This window comes from Amblyomma maculatum, chromosome 8 (genome assembly GCF_055883805.1).
Source record: "Amblyomma maculatum isolate TAMU_Amacu chromosome 8, ASM5588380v1, whole genome shotgun sequence".
Lineage (NCBI taxonomy): Eukaryota > Metazoa > Arthropoda > Arachnida > Ixodida > Ixodidae > Amblyomma > Amblyomma maculatum.
This window is the reverse complement of record NC_139351.1, coordinates 56,570,787-56,587,622: the sequence shown is the minus strand read 5'-3', so window position 1 is coordinate 56,587,622 and position 16,836 is coordinate 56,570,787. Positions and strand designations below refer to the sequence as shown.

The 16,836-nt window shown below is 47.4% G+C and overlaps 1 protein-coding gene across 1 annotated transcript in view; it reads right to left on the bottom strand.

Annotated features, from left to right (window-relative positions):
• Nucleotides 1–2,191: 2,191 nt before the first annotated feature.
• Nucleotides 2,192–16,836, bottom strand: part of LOC146181198 (tyrosine-protein kinase SYK-like) — a 52,563-nt gene continuing 37,918 nt past the window's right edge. Inside the window, exons 13-18 of the mRNA XM_084575722.1 lie at nucleotides 8,362–8,428; nucleotides 7,917–7,998; nucleotides 6,347–6,548; nucleotides 4,229–4,369; nucleotides 3,827–3,939; nucleotides 2,192–2,261 (exon numbers count right to left, since the gene is read on the bottom strand). Coding sequence (XP_084431848.1) covers nucleotides 2,192–2,261; nucleotides 3,827–3,939; nucleotides 4,229–4,369; nucleotides 6,347–6,548; nucleotides 7,917–7,998; nucleotides 8,362–8,428 — 675 coding nt within the window. The remainder of the gene's footprint in view (nucleotides 2,262–3,826; nucleotides 3,940–4,228; nucleotides 4,370–6,346; nucleotides 6,549–7,916; nucleotides 7,999–8,361; nucleotides 8,429–16,836) is intronic.

Sequence of the window (16,836 nt, the reverse complement as noted above, 5' to 3'; positions counted from 1 at the left end):
CTAATATCAATAAAACGGGGAATAAACTTCTTTCGACAGTTTTGCGAGAGTAGGACGGGTCGCTGTTGAGTTGATTTGAGCAAAATGACATTCCTGCATGGGCACAACAAACAAGAAATCGATTTGCTTGAAACACGCCAGACTTGCGAAGATTCGTCCTCAAGTACAAAAAGGCCCATTCTCAATAGAAATATCTTCTCCTGGGTAGAAGGGTAGAAATGCTGGCGGGCCAAAATCACCATCCCACGCGTCCACTGTTTTTTTTTTATTATATAGCGTCTAATAGTTCATATGCTGAGACCATCAACGTTTCATGTTGAATAAATAGTCTCGGCAGCAACGGCCGGGTATATATGCTGAAAAGCAAATCAAGAGGAAAAACCGCTAGCAACAGCAGGTAAACCAGGAAGAACGGCTAAGTATAGCTGTGATTTCTTAGATTCTTTCGATTTAACATTTCCTTTAACATCCTAGCGCAGTGAAAAATTCTAGGCTTCCGTACATTCAAGAAACAAATATTAGGAATGGTATCTATACCTGAAAATGTCATTGTGGATGAAAGGTAAAAAAAAAAAAAAGATGTTCATTGTGCTCGCGGAGCTGCTCTCAACAAGAAGCTGCTGATGCGCTGCTCGTTACGGTTAGCATAATTAATCAGTAAAGTGTACCGGATATCACCGAATTGTCGTTGATGTCATCGAAGGTTGTTTGGTAGGTGGCAGGTTGTAGATGGAAATTTTTATGAACATCAGTTTTGGTAGTTTTTAAGTACTTAGCGCGATCGTACAGCGGAAATAAATAAAAACAAACACGGATGCTTCCTTTCTTTCTCCCCAAATGCTTTTCTTAGTTTTGCCAACCCAGCATTAGAAGTTAAAGGCTTCTGTGAGCTTGATTCCAGCGTCGCTTAGAAAATAGATACAGTCGGGAACTTGCAACAAGAAGAGAATGTAGTTAAACTCGGCTAATACATTCTTTCCAACAACAGCCATAGCACAGCTTATCGGTTATCCTTTCCTGGGCCTCTTTCTACCATGAGTGTAAACGGCATGTGCCGGCGCTCTTCCAGGCTCATGAAAACTCGGAATGGTAGTCTGTAACAGCCCGAAGATGCCCATACACTGCTGCCGAGTAAACCAGTGCATATTCCCAATCAGGCTGCACATTACTGAGAAATAGCCACCTGACCCAGCGTTTCAGACAAGGCTTCTTGCACACTTACTGACCGAGGTTAAAATCAATTCTGAAAGCTCAATCGAATGTAGCTGCTGTTCAGCATTTTTAAGAGAAGGAAGGCAAAAATGAAAGTTCTATCCTTCCTCTGCTGGCCGCCATTTTGTGTCCCTCGCGCAGGAAATGCGTGTCAGTGTGTCCATTGCACGTGACACGCCGATTTTTTTTATGGTGGCATTTTTAATTCTAATGAAGACAATAGAGACTTTTAGTTTACCGCTGCCGCTTACCGCGGCATTCTGCCGCTACCGCGTGCCGTCAGCCTATCACGAGCTGATTGGTCCCTGCGTGCGGAGTCCGGCGGAATTTGACAGGAACGTGGCGTCATCTGTAGGCCTCGGGGTTATCTGCGCATGCGTACTAACGCTCGCGCCGTAGCAGTAGACGGTAGCGGTGAGCGGTAGCGCTAAACTAAAAGTCTCTAACACCTGTGTTATGTCTCCACCTAAGGGGGTCGAATAAAGACCAACACACTCTTGAAATGCTTTGCGGCGAATTGGGAGTTCGCTAGATATGGCGGGCCTTTGGTTCATTCCATTCGCCGCGCCCTCCAAAGGTTACGGTAAAGGACCTGTGAGCGAGCACAGGTAACGGCTTCCTGGAGGTGTCCGAAGCTCACGGCAGTTTGCAAACATAGCGAGAGAAACACGAATATTTCTCTCGATGCTTGACTGGTAAATTAGAACGTGCCTTAGAAGTTCATGAAGTAGAGCTTCCTTTAAAAGGCTCCCTTTCTCGTGCCTCCGCACGCAGTGGCGGAAGTGTTTGTGAGCATTTGTCGTTAGTTGCACGCATCTTGCGGCTGTTTCCGAGTCTACAGTGCGATAAAAACATCACAGATTGGTGCCTTGAGGTACTGTCCGCTGGGCTCAGCCTGGTGTACCGGTGACGTCCGGTGGATGGCGTTGATGCCCATGCAGTGGCGATCTATCTTTGCAGCCGCATCACGGGCGCTGGGTCAAGTGCATTCTTCGAGTGCTTCCCGAAGCGTGGCGCAGATTTCCGTGAACGTGGGTCGGTCTTCGGGCCTGGAAAGAAACAAATTTTTTATTAAAAACTTCAATTTTTTCGTTTACCATACAATTCATTCTCTAAAAAGAGTAAATGTTTGGCCTGATGCTTAGAAGAAGCACGAAAAAAAGCAAGCAATAGTGCACACAATTCACCCTGTTTTCGAAAGTGTATTTGGTAATGTTCTATCGAAATTGATTTGAGATGGGAAGGCGCTTTTTTCACTGACATGCCCACAATGGCGCTAGCTACCCAGGGAAAGGCTAGAGGCTTAGATACACGTACCAATTACTGTATCTCGACAAGATGAATATATACTCCAGATTTTACGGAAAGGTTATCATTGTGTGCTGATCATCCGCGTGCAGGAATGGTTTACATATCGAGGCCTGGTAGCCTGAAATTTTGATATTCCTTCGGACCTATTTCTGACATTACTTATACCGCCCACGCTTTATTTAATGAGACGAAACAAGTAGGCAACTTGTAAAAGAAAGTGAAAGTTTTACAATATTTGACTGAACGCCTTTTCATCGTTCCGGGGTACCCAGCGACTTAAAGGCCAAAGGCCAAAAAACGGGGGGGGGGGGGGGGGGGAGGAGCGCGCGCCGCTGGATTCAGTCTGGCCGTGGCGAGGGAAAAGCGCGCAGCGAGCGGTAGACACCTATCCTTCGCCCGTCAGTCAGCGAGACGGACCAATGGACCGTCGTTCTCAGGAAGTACGTCATAACTGTGGCTCGACGGGCCAGCGCAGGAAATGGGGAAGCTGGCTTCCCGAAGGAGAGCATGAGAGAGCTTTGATTTGTATTTTCGTTGCTTTGCGGCGCGCTTATCACTGTAGCATTTTGCACAGACTATCTCCGGTACCTGATCGAAACACTGGGCTCCTTTGCTTAAAAGGTCCTTCCCTGGACAGTGGCCCTTTAAGAGCTTTAAGAGAAATCTGAAAGCTCTATGGTTTTGGCAACTTAAGGACAGTGATATCGGCATCTCAAGAACGACGTAGTTAAATCATCACGAATTTCTACCCAAAATCATGGCCGCATGAATAATTATCTGTGACAAGCTGTTACTACTTGCTGTTACCACCCAAAAAAGCTGACCACGAGATAAATTACAGGCACAAGGAGTATGATGTGTCTGGCTTGTTTCATAGTCTGACATAGTAGCACGTCAATTCCGCGCACTGTTGTGACAGTGCGCGGAGGCGTGAATCAACAAGATGGATGTCATCAGGGGTCTCAACTGCTGCTTTATAAGTTGTGCCTTAAGATATGTGTCGATTAAATTCTGTCATGGTAGCTGTATGTAACATAAAACAGAACCTGGTAATCTTAACTCAAGCTTTGTGCCAAAAGTGAATGGGCAGGCCTCCCTTTTTATAACCGCCAACTGCTAACGTCGTAAGAGCTTCCCAGCAGTGTTGTTTTCAACGCAGCGTAATTTTCATCTCACCTTTACTGCTATTTCATTATGTATCTTGTGGGTAAATCATAAGAAAAACCAGGTTCACGACTTCGTATTTAAGTAAATGCAGCCTAGTCACACATTCCGCGACCGCGCCTGTATCGGTGCGACTTACTTGTACTGCCAACAGGACTGCATCAGCTGGTAGACGCGGTCGGGACATTCTTCAGGCTGTTCTAGTCGCTGGCCACTCTCCAGCATCGCCAGGATGCTCTGGCCCGCAAGGCCCTATGTTTAGAAAACAAGAAGAGGAAATGAGACAGTCTGGGTGCTCATTAAATTGGCAGTTACTATCAGCCATACACGTCTTCCTTCACTGAAAGGGTTCACTCGACTGATGTTAGCCACTTTCTACTGGTGGAGTGCTGACAGCGTGCTTCCTGAACATGTTTAAAACGCAATCTAGCAACAAGTGAACTGTGAAACTGTTAAAACAGATATAGCACCTATACTCGTAACATGTTCAAACGAGCCTTCGAACACTATCGTCGTGCACGGTCATGACCTCTGAACGTACCTGATATGGCCGCTCTCCGTAGGACATGGCCTCCCATAGAGTGACGCCGAAGCTCCAGACGTCTGACTTAGTGCTGAATTTGAAGAAGTAGATGCATTCCGGAGCGTACCACTTCAGGGGCCACTTGCCTGCCGCTTGGGCCTGCGTGTTGCGAGGTAGAACACAGGGTAGAATTTTGTCTCACTGACAGAAGGTGTGTCCACTATCCTTTCAAGGCAGCACCGGGAAGGTTGGTTGGTTGGTTCATAGGAAGGGAAAGGCGCAGTATCTGTCACGCTTGCTCTGTGGACACCTGAACCGCGCCGTAAGGGAAGGGATGAAGGTGGGAGTGAAAGTGGATAGAGAGAAAGGGGAGCCGTAGTGGAGGGCTACGGAGTAATTTCGACCACCTGGGGATCTTTAACGTGCGCTGACATCGCACAGCACACGACGCCACTTCGTTTCGCCTCCATCGAAACGCAGCCGCCGTGGTCGGGTTCGAACCAGGGAACTCCGGCACAGTAGTCGGGCGTCTTACCACTGCACCACCCCGGCGGGGCGTGGTAAGGACGAAAAATTATATTTGGTAAAAAGCAGGATGATCCGAACAGAAGTCATGAAGGAACAAGCCGGTTCCTTTTATTGTATTTTGGTTGTGCTATACGAAGCATGTAATGCCATTAAGGCTATGCGCAAAAAAGACAACACAAAAAACAGAGGCAACGACAGGACGAGCGCAACACAGGATGAGCGCAATCCTCCAGGTTGCGCTCGTCCTGTCGTTGCCTCTGTTTTTTGTGTTGTCTTTTTTGCGCATAGCCTTAATGACATTACATGATTGAAGCCAACTAGCCCGACAACAACTCTTGTTGAGGCTATACAAAGCGCAAGATTGTTACGAGCAATGCAAGCGTGGTACCACTTTTCAACCGGGGTGGCAGTTGGCGCATGTGTTGCGCTTTCTTTTGGAGACCGGCACATTGACCACCCAAAACACTGGTAAGCTCTTTGTTCAGTCGCCACTCCCTGCGCGCTTAGGAATTGCCTTGATTGTAAACATTGAAAGCCCACTGTCAGGCCTGAGTCGTGAAAGTGGTGATTTCTGTCAAGCTTCAGGTCTGAGAAGGCACCAAGGCACTTTGGGGTTGGTTAATTTCTCATTGACGTTTTATTTGAAACCGTGCTTGTTTGGCCTGGTCCCACCTTTTCCTTGACTTAAGCAGAAGAATGTGGATCAGTAAGTGCCCATTAATTTCGACACTAGCCTCAACATACAGCCCCATTTCTCAGCGTCACAGCCATTGAGAATCTGCCAAGGTGTTGGATGTCTCTTATACTTCTGTCACACGGGAAAGTCTGAACTCCCTCGAACTTCTTTTCCATAAAGGACCACGCAGGGAGTTCAGCCCCAAAGGAGTTGTCGCCGTGTCACACGGCGAAGAACGAGCTCCTCAACGACACCGTCACGGTCCCATTAGGCGCTGTTCGTTTTGTGTATGCATACAAAATAATCAAGTTAGAAACATGTAAAGTAATTTTTATCTTCTTTCTTTTCAACAGTTTGAACTGAATTTAAAATATAAATGTACCTTCATTCATATAAAAGGAATGCTATGGTACTTTTATTAGCATAGTGGGTTTTGTCCTTTCTGCTGGCCACAATGTGCTTGCAAAATTCTTGCGTGTATGCTTAGATATTAGCGCATTTCCTTTTTTCCATGCTCTACGTTGTGCTACAGTATCAAAATTAGTTAAAAACGCAAATTTAATGCATAAGTGCTTCTTTTAAAACCTGCATTAAAGCTCACGGGGAACCAGAGTACTCCCTTTACCTGCTCGAGGGAGATGATTGGAACTCCTTACGCTAGGAACTTCCTTAAACTTCCTTTCCTAAAGGACTGCCGTGTGACACGGTGCGTATCTCCATTGAGATAAAGACTACCTTGGTTGAAGGGAGTTAAAAGGAGTTCAGCCGTGCCCGTGTGACAGCAGTATTAGTGTGGATAATAAAATAAATGAGAAATGTAGCGGCCTTTCTACACAGCTGCAGGACGTATCCCATGTTTGCCAGGACAGAATCTGACGCCTTCGAGGCACCACCATATGAATAGATAGTTGCACGCTAGAGAGTAGGAGTACCTTGTAGTAGTCCTTGCCGGAGCCAAGCGCTCGAGTCATGCCGAAATCCGAGACCTTGGCGAAGCGGTCGTTGACCAGGAGGACATTGCGTGCGGCCAGATCCCTGTGAACGAGCTGCCTCGCCTCCAGGTAGGCCATGGCGCCACAGATCTGCGTCGCCAGGGACAGCACGCGGCCGGTACCATCTTGTTGCAGCTGAGACCTGCGGCCGGGGACACACGCGTAGTCATTTCATAGACTTTTATTAGTGCGAATGTGGCCTCGCATGGGTAATTCGAACTGAGTCTAGTATAACGGCTCCAGCATGCGAATCTTCCCGACGGGTCTTTCGAGTTCGCCAACCGAGACAGTGATGGAGCGTATGATTGATCATGACCGCTTGTAATGTTTTCACACTAAAAAAAGAACATCGGAACGGATTCGAGCCTGGGCATTCGGGTTCAGTAGCCGAGCGTCTTCTGTGTTTTAACCATGAACCTATGTGGTTGGTGCTTCCGCTCGTTGCGACCAAGTCTAAGAAGAGTTAAACTTCCGCAATTTGTCGCGGCGGCTCCCAGATGGCACAACAGGTAGGATTCAAGCCGTGGCCTTCGCGATCAAACGTGCCGTTGCACCGAAGTTGATCGTGGAGGCCACGGTTAAACTTCAGCCATTTCACGTGCGGCTTGCATATGTCGCTACATGTATAGCTGAAAAGGAAACGAACAGGCCCATAGCCACAGAAAGTAATGGCAATCTAGCTTTCGGTTTCGAACGTAATGAATTTATGGGTAGAATATCAATTGATTTGACTGGATCTCATATAGGTGCAACTACAGATGGGAAACTTGCGAGATTGCGTTTCTCCAGCAGGCTTAATCCTCATGCCAAAAGACAGTTTAGATACTTACTCGCGCGTAGGTAAATACAGATTTTTAACGGTATCCCAAATGATGCCACAAACAATCTTTACATTAGATTATATTGTTCACTAAGTACTCACAATAAAAGCCAGCAAGCGAGTATGATTGTTTTAAAAGTTCCGATGCATTATCGCCAAGGTTCATTCGCCGAAATATCATCACTGCCTCAAGAACTTATTGCATCTAGTCCATTCCACGTTTTGCCTCATTTAAAGTAGCCATGTATATAAAATAAAGCAGTGTTCCTTTATGCACCAGAATTCCTTCTCTTTGCGCTTCCTTCAAGCAGCTCCCACACGGGCCCACGTATTCTTCAAGCTGTCATGTGTGCTTCCATATAAATGAGTGTTGGCCTCTTAAACAGAAAAGGTTGGACTTGTTTACAAGAGACGGGTTCCCAATGAAGCATTTCTGTTGCAGCGCTGATTTACAGATGTTCATCGTCCACACAAGTGCTCCTACGCATGGGAGATAAGCACAAACGTGAAGCGGAAGTCGGCTGAGCTTCACAGGAGCGTAACTGTGGGGACGGCGGGAGAATAATGAGTGGTCATCGTGGGGCCAGAGAAAAGGAGATTGAACAAGCAAATCCCAGCGTGCGACCGTGTACTGCATAGGGAACAATAATTTAGCTATTAGAATTACACAAAGAGGAAATGGGCTCTCACCTGTTGAGCTTGAGGAAGCGGTTGAGTGGCCCGAGCGGAGCCAGCTCCATGACCAGCATAAGCGACTGGCCTTGAGATACGCCTGCACACATGAATGACACAAGCAAAATACATGATCAGTTTCGCTGGTAACAACGACACTCCAAGGTGTTCGTCTTGTGAGCGTCCATTTTTGCAGCAGACAAAATAAAACATTCAGCGAGGGGAAAAAACGTGGCAGGGCCTTATCCGAATAATCACCTTATTCCTAGAGTCGGTACGAAACTTATTCCTACTAATCGCTTTGCCGAAGAGTATTTCTCCTGTTTAAGCGAAGGCAGCCAAAGATTCTATTCAAACTCAAAGGCGCCAGAGCAGTCATATCAAACCATCGTTTCTAGCGTTCATTTGTTGTTAGTAGAAAAGCTCTGCGCAGCCTTTTTGTCCCTCTTAATGCCAGTCTTACCAATCAGGCGAACGATGTGCGGGTGGTCCAGTTGGGCCATCGTCTGTGCTTCGTTCATGATCTCTTCCTGCGGTGGATAAAAATGGAAATCAATGAAACGTATAAGCATACAAATCAAGGCTTCACTGGAGATGCCACGAAAATTTGTCTTCCAGAGCTTTATCAGTTGTCCTGTTAGCATAAGTAAAACTTCTGCCGAGTCAATCAAGGCCCACAGCAGTAGAGTTCCAAAGGCGAATTTAGCGACGCTGGAATTAAATTCTATTATAGGCTGTTATTGTGGCCCCATTAATATATATGACTCGAAATATGGGCAATGTCTCTGCGATAAAAGTTATTTTAAGTGCATTTCCGCCCAAACAGTATAGAAATTCGTTCTGAGTGCAAATGGTGAAAGTTCACAAAGCCTATCGTATACCATTCACTTTCATCGCGCTGGTACTGGAAACTTCACTACTCCAACCACATGTTCTGTTCCTTGTATTCGGAGTGCAGTTCACGAAAAATACGCAGTGCGAGAACGCTGATCCCTGAGCAATGACTAATTTTCTTTCTAGCCTCAGATTTTGCAGTTCTTAGGTGCCTGCTCAATGCTCCTGGGCATGTGTATTGCAAGAGTGCCTATGAATGAGAATCCCTAGAATTCCTCTGCAGCGTGCAGCAGCACACAGAAAGCCGACTGAATATATATATATATATATATATATATATATATATATATATATATATATATATATATATATATATATATATATATATATATATATATATATATATATATATATATATATATATGAAGGAAAGAAGCCAACAGTCGGCGAGGCAAAGGAAGCGTTGGGGATGGTACTTTATGTCTTTTTTTAATGTTTATTTGGATAATCACAAAAATTAGTAGTGTAATCTGTTTAGGGGAAATATAATTAAACACAAAGTAGAAGAAAAAACAACGTGCCGATGGTGGGAGCCGAACCCACGACCTCCGAATATCGCGTCCGGTGCTCTACCAACTGAGCTACATCGGCCGCTGTCCCGCCTGCTACTTGCTTAGGTATTTATGTTGTCTGTATACGAACCTTGAGAGTGTTCACCAGCGCCACCCTCAGCCAAAGCGGCGGACGTGGAACGTCCTTTGTTACCGCCAGCGTCACGTAGAGCGTGATCAAGAGCGAGGGCGAAAGCTGTGCTAGAACCCTCTTACGCTACCTATGGCTTCAAGACTGCCAGAACCGAGACCCTCGTAAGCTACAAGCAGATCAATTAAGGGGAAATGAGGGTGCTCGTTATAATACATGAAGGAAAGAAGCCAACAGTCGGCGAGGCAAAGGAAGCGTTGGGGATGGTACTTTATGTCTTTTTTTTTTAATGTTTACTTGGATAATCACAGAAATTAGTAGTGTAATCTGTTTAGGGGAAAGATAATTAAACACAAAGTAGAAGAAAAAACAACGTGCCGATGGTGGGAGCCGAACCCACGACTTCCGAATATCGCGTCCGGTGCTCTACCAACTGAGCTACATCGGCCGCTGTCCCGCCTGCTACTTGCTTGGGTATTTATGTTGTCTGTATACGAACCTTGAGAGTGTTCACCAGCGCCACCCTCAGCCAAACCGGCGGACGTGGAACGTCCTTTGTTACCGCCAGCGTCACGTAGAACGTGATCAAGAGCGAGGGCGAAAGCTGTGCTAGAACCCTCTTACGCTACCTATGGCTTCAAGACTGCCAGAACCGAGACCCTCGTAAGCTACAAGCAGATCAATTAAGGGGAAATGAGGGTGCTCGTTATAATACATGAAGGAAAGAAGCCAACAGTCGGCGAGGCAAAGGTTGGTTGGTTGGTTTGTGGGGTTTAACGTCCCAAAGCAACTCAGGCTATGAGAGACGCCGTAGTGGAGGACTCCGGAAATTTCGACCACCTGGGGTTCTTTAACGTGCACTGACATCGCACAGCACACGGGCGCCTTGCTTTTCGCCTCCATCGAAAAGTGGCCGCCGAGGCCGGGATTCGATCCCGCATCCTTGGGAACAGTAGTCGAGCGCCGTAACCACTGCGCCACGAGGCAAAGGAAGCGTTGGGGATGGTACTTTATGTCTTTTTTTTTAATGTTTACTTGGATAATCACAGAAATTAGTAGTGTAATCTGTTTAGGGGAAAGATAATTAAACACAAAGTAGAAGAAAAAACAACGTGCCGATGGTGGGAGCCGAACCCACGACCTCCGAATATCGCGTCCGGTGCTCTACCAACTGAGCTACATCGGCCGCTGTCCCGCCTGCTACTTGCTTGGGTATTTATGTTGTCTGTACACGAACCTTGAGAGTGTTCACCAGCGCCACCCTCAGCCAAAGCGGCGGACGTGGAACGTCCTTTGTTACCGCCAGCGTCACGTATAACGTGATCAAGAGCGAGGGCGAAAGCTGTGCTAGAACCCTCTTACGCTACCTATGGCTTCAAGACTGCCAGAACCGAGACCCTCGTAAGCTACAAGCAGATCAATTAAGGGGAAATGAGGGTGCTCGTTATAATACATGAAGGAAAGAAGCGAACAGTCGGCGAGGCAAAGGAAGCGTTGGGGATGGTACTTTATGTCTTTTTTTTAATGTTTACTTGGATAATCACAGAAATTAGTAGTGTAATCTGTTTAGGGGAAAGATAATTAAACACAAAGTAGAAGAAAAAACAACGTGCCGATGGTGGGAGCCGAACCCACGACCTCCGAATATCGCGTCCGGTGCTCTACCAACTGAGCTACATCGTCCGCTGTCCCGCCTGCTACTTGCTTGGGTATTTATGTTGTCTGTATACGAACCTTGAGAGTGTTCACCAGCGCCACCCTCAGCCAAAGCGGCGGACGTGGAACGTCCTTTGTTACCGCCAGCGTCACGTAGAACGTGATCAAGAGCGAGGGCGAAAGCTGTGCTAGAACCCTCTTACGCTACCTATGGCTTCAAGACTGCCAGAACCGAGACCCTCGTAAGCTACAAGCAGATCAATTAAGGGGAAATGAGGGTGCTCGTTATAATACATGAAGGAAAGAAGCCAACAGTCGGCGAGGCAAAGGAAGCGTTGGGGATGGTACTTTATGTCTTTTTTTTTAATGTTTACTTGGATAATCACAGAAATTAGTAGTGTAATCTGTTTAGGGGAAAGATAATTAAACACAAAGTAGAAGAAAAAACAACGTGCCGATGGTGGGAGCCGAACCCACGACCTCCGAATATCGCGTCCGGTGCTCTACCAACTGAGCTACATCGGCCGCTGTCCCGCCTGCTACTTGCTTGGGTATTTATGTTGTCTGTACACGAACCTTGAGAGTGTTCACCAGCGCCACCCTCAGCCAAAGCGGCGGACGTGGAACGTCCTTTGTTACCGCCAGCGTCACGTATAACGTGATCAAGAGCGAGGGCGAAAGCTGTGCTAGAACCCTCTTACGCTACCTATGGCTTCAAGACTGCCAGAACCGAGACCCTCGTAAGCTACAAGCAGATCAATTAAGGGGAAATGAGGGTGCTTGTTATAATACATGAAGGAAAGAAGCCAACAGTCGGCGAGGCAAAGGAAGCGTTGGGGATGGTACTTTATGTCTTTTTTTTTTTTTAATGTTTACTTGGATAATCACAGAAATTAGTAGTGTAATCTGTTTAGGGGAAAGATAATTAAACACAAAGTAGAAGAAAAAACAACGTGCCGATGGTGGGAGCCGAACCCACGACCTCCGAATATCGCGTCCGGTGCTCTACCAACTGAGCTACATCGTCCGCTGTCCCGCCTGCTACTTGCTTGGGTATTTATGTTGTCTGTATACGAACCTTGAGAGTGTTCACCAGCGCCACCCTCAGCCAAAGCGGCGGACGTGGAACGTCCTTTGTTACCGCCAGCGTCACGTAGAACGTGATCAAGAGCGAGGGCGAAAGCTGTGCTAGAACCCTCTTACGCTACCTATGGCTTCAAGACTGCCAGAACCGAGACCCTCGTAAGCTACAAGCAGATCAATTAAGGGGAAATGAGGGTGCTCGTTATAATACATGAATAATATATATATATATATATATATATATATATATATATATATATATATATATATAAACAACGTGGCGATGGTGGGAACCGAACCCACGACCTCCGAATAACGCGTCCGGTGCGTCCGGTGCACGTTGTTTTTTCTTCTACTTTGTGTTTAATTATCTGTCCCCTAAACAAATTACATTACTAATCTCTGTGATTATCCAAGTAAACATTAAAAAAAAAGACATAAAGTACCATCCCTAACGCTTTCCTTGGCCTCGCCGACTGTTGGCTTCTTTCCTTCATGTATTATAACGAGCACCCTCATTCCCCTTAATTGATCTGCTTATATATATATATATATTGTTACGATGAAATAGCAAAGGGGTGTTTATTTACAGTGATATGGCAGTGGGATAAGGTGAAGCCTACTAGCCCCAGGCACCAACGCTTCGTCTGCTTCTTCTGCCTCACCATCACCATCCCTCATCGTCGTCATTAGCGTGACATTTCCCCCCTACTCAGACGAAGCCCTTTGGGCGTGTTCGTGAGTCGTGCGAGGCTGACACGGCTTCAAGCGGGCAACATGACACAGTTCGGTTTTGGCAGACCGGCGACCCGATGCTGTCAGGCGGGCTATCCCATAAGTTAAATCACTAAGGCGTTTGATAACCACATATGGGCCGTCATAATGGGCCAAGAGTTTTTGATGTAGGCCACGGCGCCGAATTGGACGCCATAGCCAGACTAAATCACCTACAGAGTACGTGACCCGCCGGTGACTGGAATCGTATCGCACTTTGGAACGTTCTTGTGAAGCACCAGACCGTAATCGGGCGATTCTCCGAGCTTCTTCGGCGAGACAGAGGGTCTCAGCCAGGCAGGGGTCTTCACGGCTTGTGAAGGGCAGGATAGTATCCAGAGAGTAGCGTGGCGGTCTGGCGTAAAGCAGAAAAAATGGACTGTATCCAGTCGTCTTATGCGTGGCGGTATTAAACGCATACGTGATGAAGGGCAGTATGGTGTCCCAGTTCTTATGCCCTGCGTCCACATACATGGCTAGCATGTTGATAAGCGTTCTGTTGACGCGCTCAGTCAAGCCATTTGTCTGGGGATGGTATGGCGTCGAGTGTCGGAAAGTTACGGCGCATAAACGCATGAGCTCTTCAACAACATCAGCAGTGAATTGTCGGCCCCGGTCAGTGATGACAATTCGTGGCGGCCCGTGTCGTAAGATGACTGAGTGCAGCAAGAAAAGCGACACCTGATGCGCCGTAGCAGATGGAAGAGCGGCGGTTTCACAGTAACGTGTGAGATAGTCCACGCAGATTACAATCCAGCGATTTCCATCCACGGACTTCGGAAACGGACCTACGAGGTCAATGCCTACTTGATCAAACGGTGCTGTCGGGGTCTTCACAGGGTGCAGCAAGCCAGACGGAGTTGCAGTTGGACGTTTGTGGCGTTGACATTGCTTGCAACTGGCAACGTATTGTTCAACCGTCGAGCGCATTCTGGGCCAGTAAAATCTTTCTTGAGCACGGTGGAGTGTTCTAACCGATCCCAAATGCCCAGAAGTTGGATTATCATGCATAACACGCAATACGTCCGTGCACAACGTCTTGGGAACTACGAGTAGGTATCGCTGGCCGACAGGCGAATAACTCTTTTTCCATAGGAGGCCATCATGCACACAAAAACGGCTTGTAGGTACGTTGGCTTGGGCAAAGAGAGGCTGCAGACTGGTATCATTTTGCTGTTCCGTTTTGAAAACATTCGTGTCGGGGAACGCTGGCTCGAGGGTCGATATATAATTGTCGAAATCGTCGCTTTCAGGTCCAGTCGTGGCCATTGGCATCCTAGAAAGACAATCTGCGTCTGCATGACGCCTCCCGCTTTTGTAAACCACGGCAAAGTCATATTCCTGTAACCGGAGGGCCCAGCGTGCGAGGCGACCACATGGGTCTCGAAGGTTCCGCAACAAACAGAGTGAATGATGGTCAGTTACGATAGTAAACGAACGTCCGTACAAATATGAACGGAAACGCTGCACAGCGAAAACTACAGCTAGGCATTCCTGTTCGGTGACTGTGTAGTTTCGCTCCGGCTTGCTCAGGGTACGACTTGCGTACGCGATAACATGCTCTCGTTCATTGTGCCGTTGGACAAGGACTGCACCAAGACCGATTCCACTAGCGTCCGTGTGTACTTCTGTCATTGCAGTAGGATCGAAGTGACGTAAGATGGGTTTCGATATTAAAAGAAACTTCAGTTGACGGAATGACGCGTCGCAGTCTGGTGTCCAGTTAAAAGTAGAGTTTTTGTGGAGAAGGCACGTCAATGGGTAAGCAACGTCAGCAAAGCGATGTATAAAGCGTCTAAAATACGAGCACAACCCTAGAAAACTGCGCAACTCCTTCACTGTCTGCGGGGGTTTAAAAGACTCAACAGCGGCAGTTTTCTGGGGATCCGGCATTACACCATCACCATTGACAAGGTGTCCTAGCACCAGCGCTTGGCGCTCTCCAAAGCGGCACTTTTTGGAGTTCAGAATTAGGGCGGCGTTGTGCAGGCAATTCAAGACACGTACTAGACGGTCATTGTGTTCTTGGAAGGATTTCCCAAATATCACGACATCGTCCAGATAGCAAAGACAAATGTCCCATTTTAAGCCGCGCAAAACTGTGTCCATAAAGCGTTCGAATGTAGCTGGCGCATTACACAGCCCGAATGGCATAACATTAAACTCATAAAGGCCATCTGGCGTTACGAAGGCTGTTTTTTTCTTATCTGCAGGGTCCATTGGAATTTGCCAGTAGCCAGATCTGAGATCAAGACAAGAAAAATAGGACGCACCAGAGAGGCAGTCGAGGGCATCGTCTATGCGAGGAGGAGGATAGACGTCCTTTTTCGTAACAGAATTTAAACGCCGATAATCGACGCAGAATCGCCACGAACCGTCTTTCTTGCGTACAAGAATAACAGGGGCAGCCCAGGGGCTAGATGACTCCTGTATCACCTTTTTCTGTAGCATGTCCTCCACTTGCTCATGAATGACTTTGCGCTCAGATGGGGACACGCGATATGGCTTTTGACGAATGGGACGAGCCGAACCAGTGTCGATGCTATGATGGGTCCGATGTGCAGGGCGAGAGGTTGGTCCATCTGTTTCAGAAAAGTCAAACATAGGCGAAAAAGGTAGAAGAATATCCACAAGAGTACGGCGTTGAGGTGAGCTGAGATCGGCGCTGATCATGCGGGAGATTGAAGTTTCATCAGCAGGCAAAGGTACGATGGCACTCGTAGCATCTGTGACCAAAGCAACGACGTGGGGCGCATCGGGTCCACAAGAGGCAAGCTTCAATCCCGTTGGTAAAACTGCGGGCTCGGACGATGGGTTGATGGTCCATAACGAGGCACTACCATGATGCACGGATATCATACAGTGAGGGATAATTACATTTTTCTTCAGGCATGCTGAGTGAACTGGGTGCACCATGGCCTGGAATGAAACCTTCTCAAGAAGTGGAACGGACACGGGGACGAACATGGCAGACAAGGGTGGAACTACTGTGTCTTCGGTAATACTAAAAACTGTTTCTTCATCACGGCCACTTTCAAAAAGTGTCGGCAGATGCGAGCCATCAAAATGAACCTCTTGACTTCGGCAGTCCACGGTAGCGCCACAAAACTTCAAGAAGTCCATTCCTAAAATGATGTCATGCGTAGAGTGGGGTAAGACTACGAATTCGGCTTGAAAAATTGCACCACCCACAGACACTTGCGCACTACACACACCCAGTGGCCGCAACGCCTCTCCACTCACACCACAAAACGTTGAAGCACGGTCATATTCAAACATCACTTTGCGTCCCAACAAGCGCCTAAACTGATTACTCATCACAGACACAGTCGCACCCGTATCCACCAAAGCTAATGTATACACACCATCAATAAACACACGAATTTTGTTTTTGAGCATTATAGTTGGAGGGATGTTGGCACACAGCACATTTCCAGCGGCCTCACCCCCATTGGTCGCGCTGGTTAGTTTTCCTGCTGATGATGCTGAGGCGACATGGGGCGCCGTCGTGGTGATGGAGAACGACGCGCACGGAAGGCGGGTGGTGGAGTAACACTTCTATCAGATGCAGGGGAGTGGTCGCGGATATTCTGGTTATGGATGTTGCGGTAATACCCACGCTGAGTATTTGATTGTTGAAAAACGGGATTGTATTGCCGATTGTTGGGTACTGTTGGAAGCGCCGGACGGTTATAGCGAGGTGGGAACCTACTGCGGCAGTATCTGGCGATGTGACCTTCGACGCCGCAGCGGTAGCATATCGGCGGAGAAGGTAGAAAATGCTGTTGCGAATAAGAGCAGGGAACAGCTGGGTGCGTCGTAGGTCTGTCTGAATGCTCATACTGCTCAGGAATCCTGGTAGATCGAATGGAAGATCTATGGGCACTTG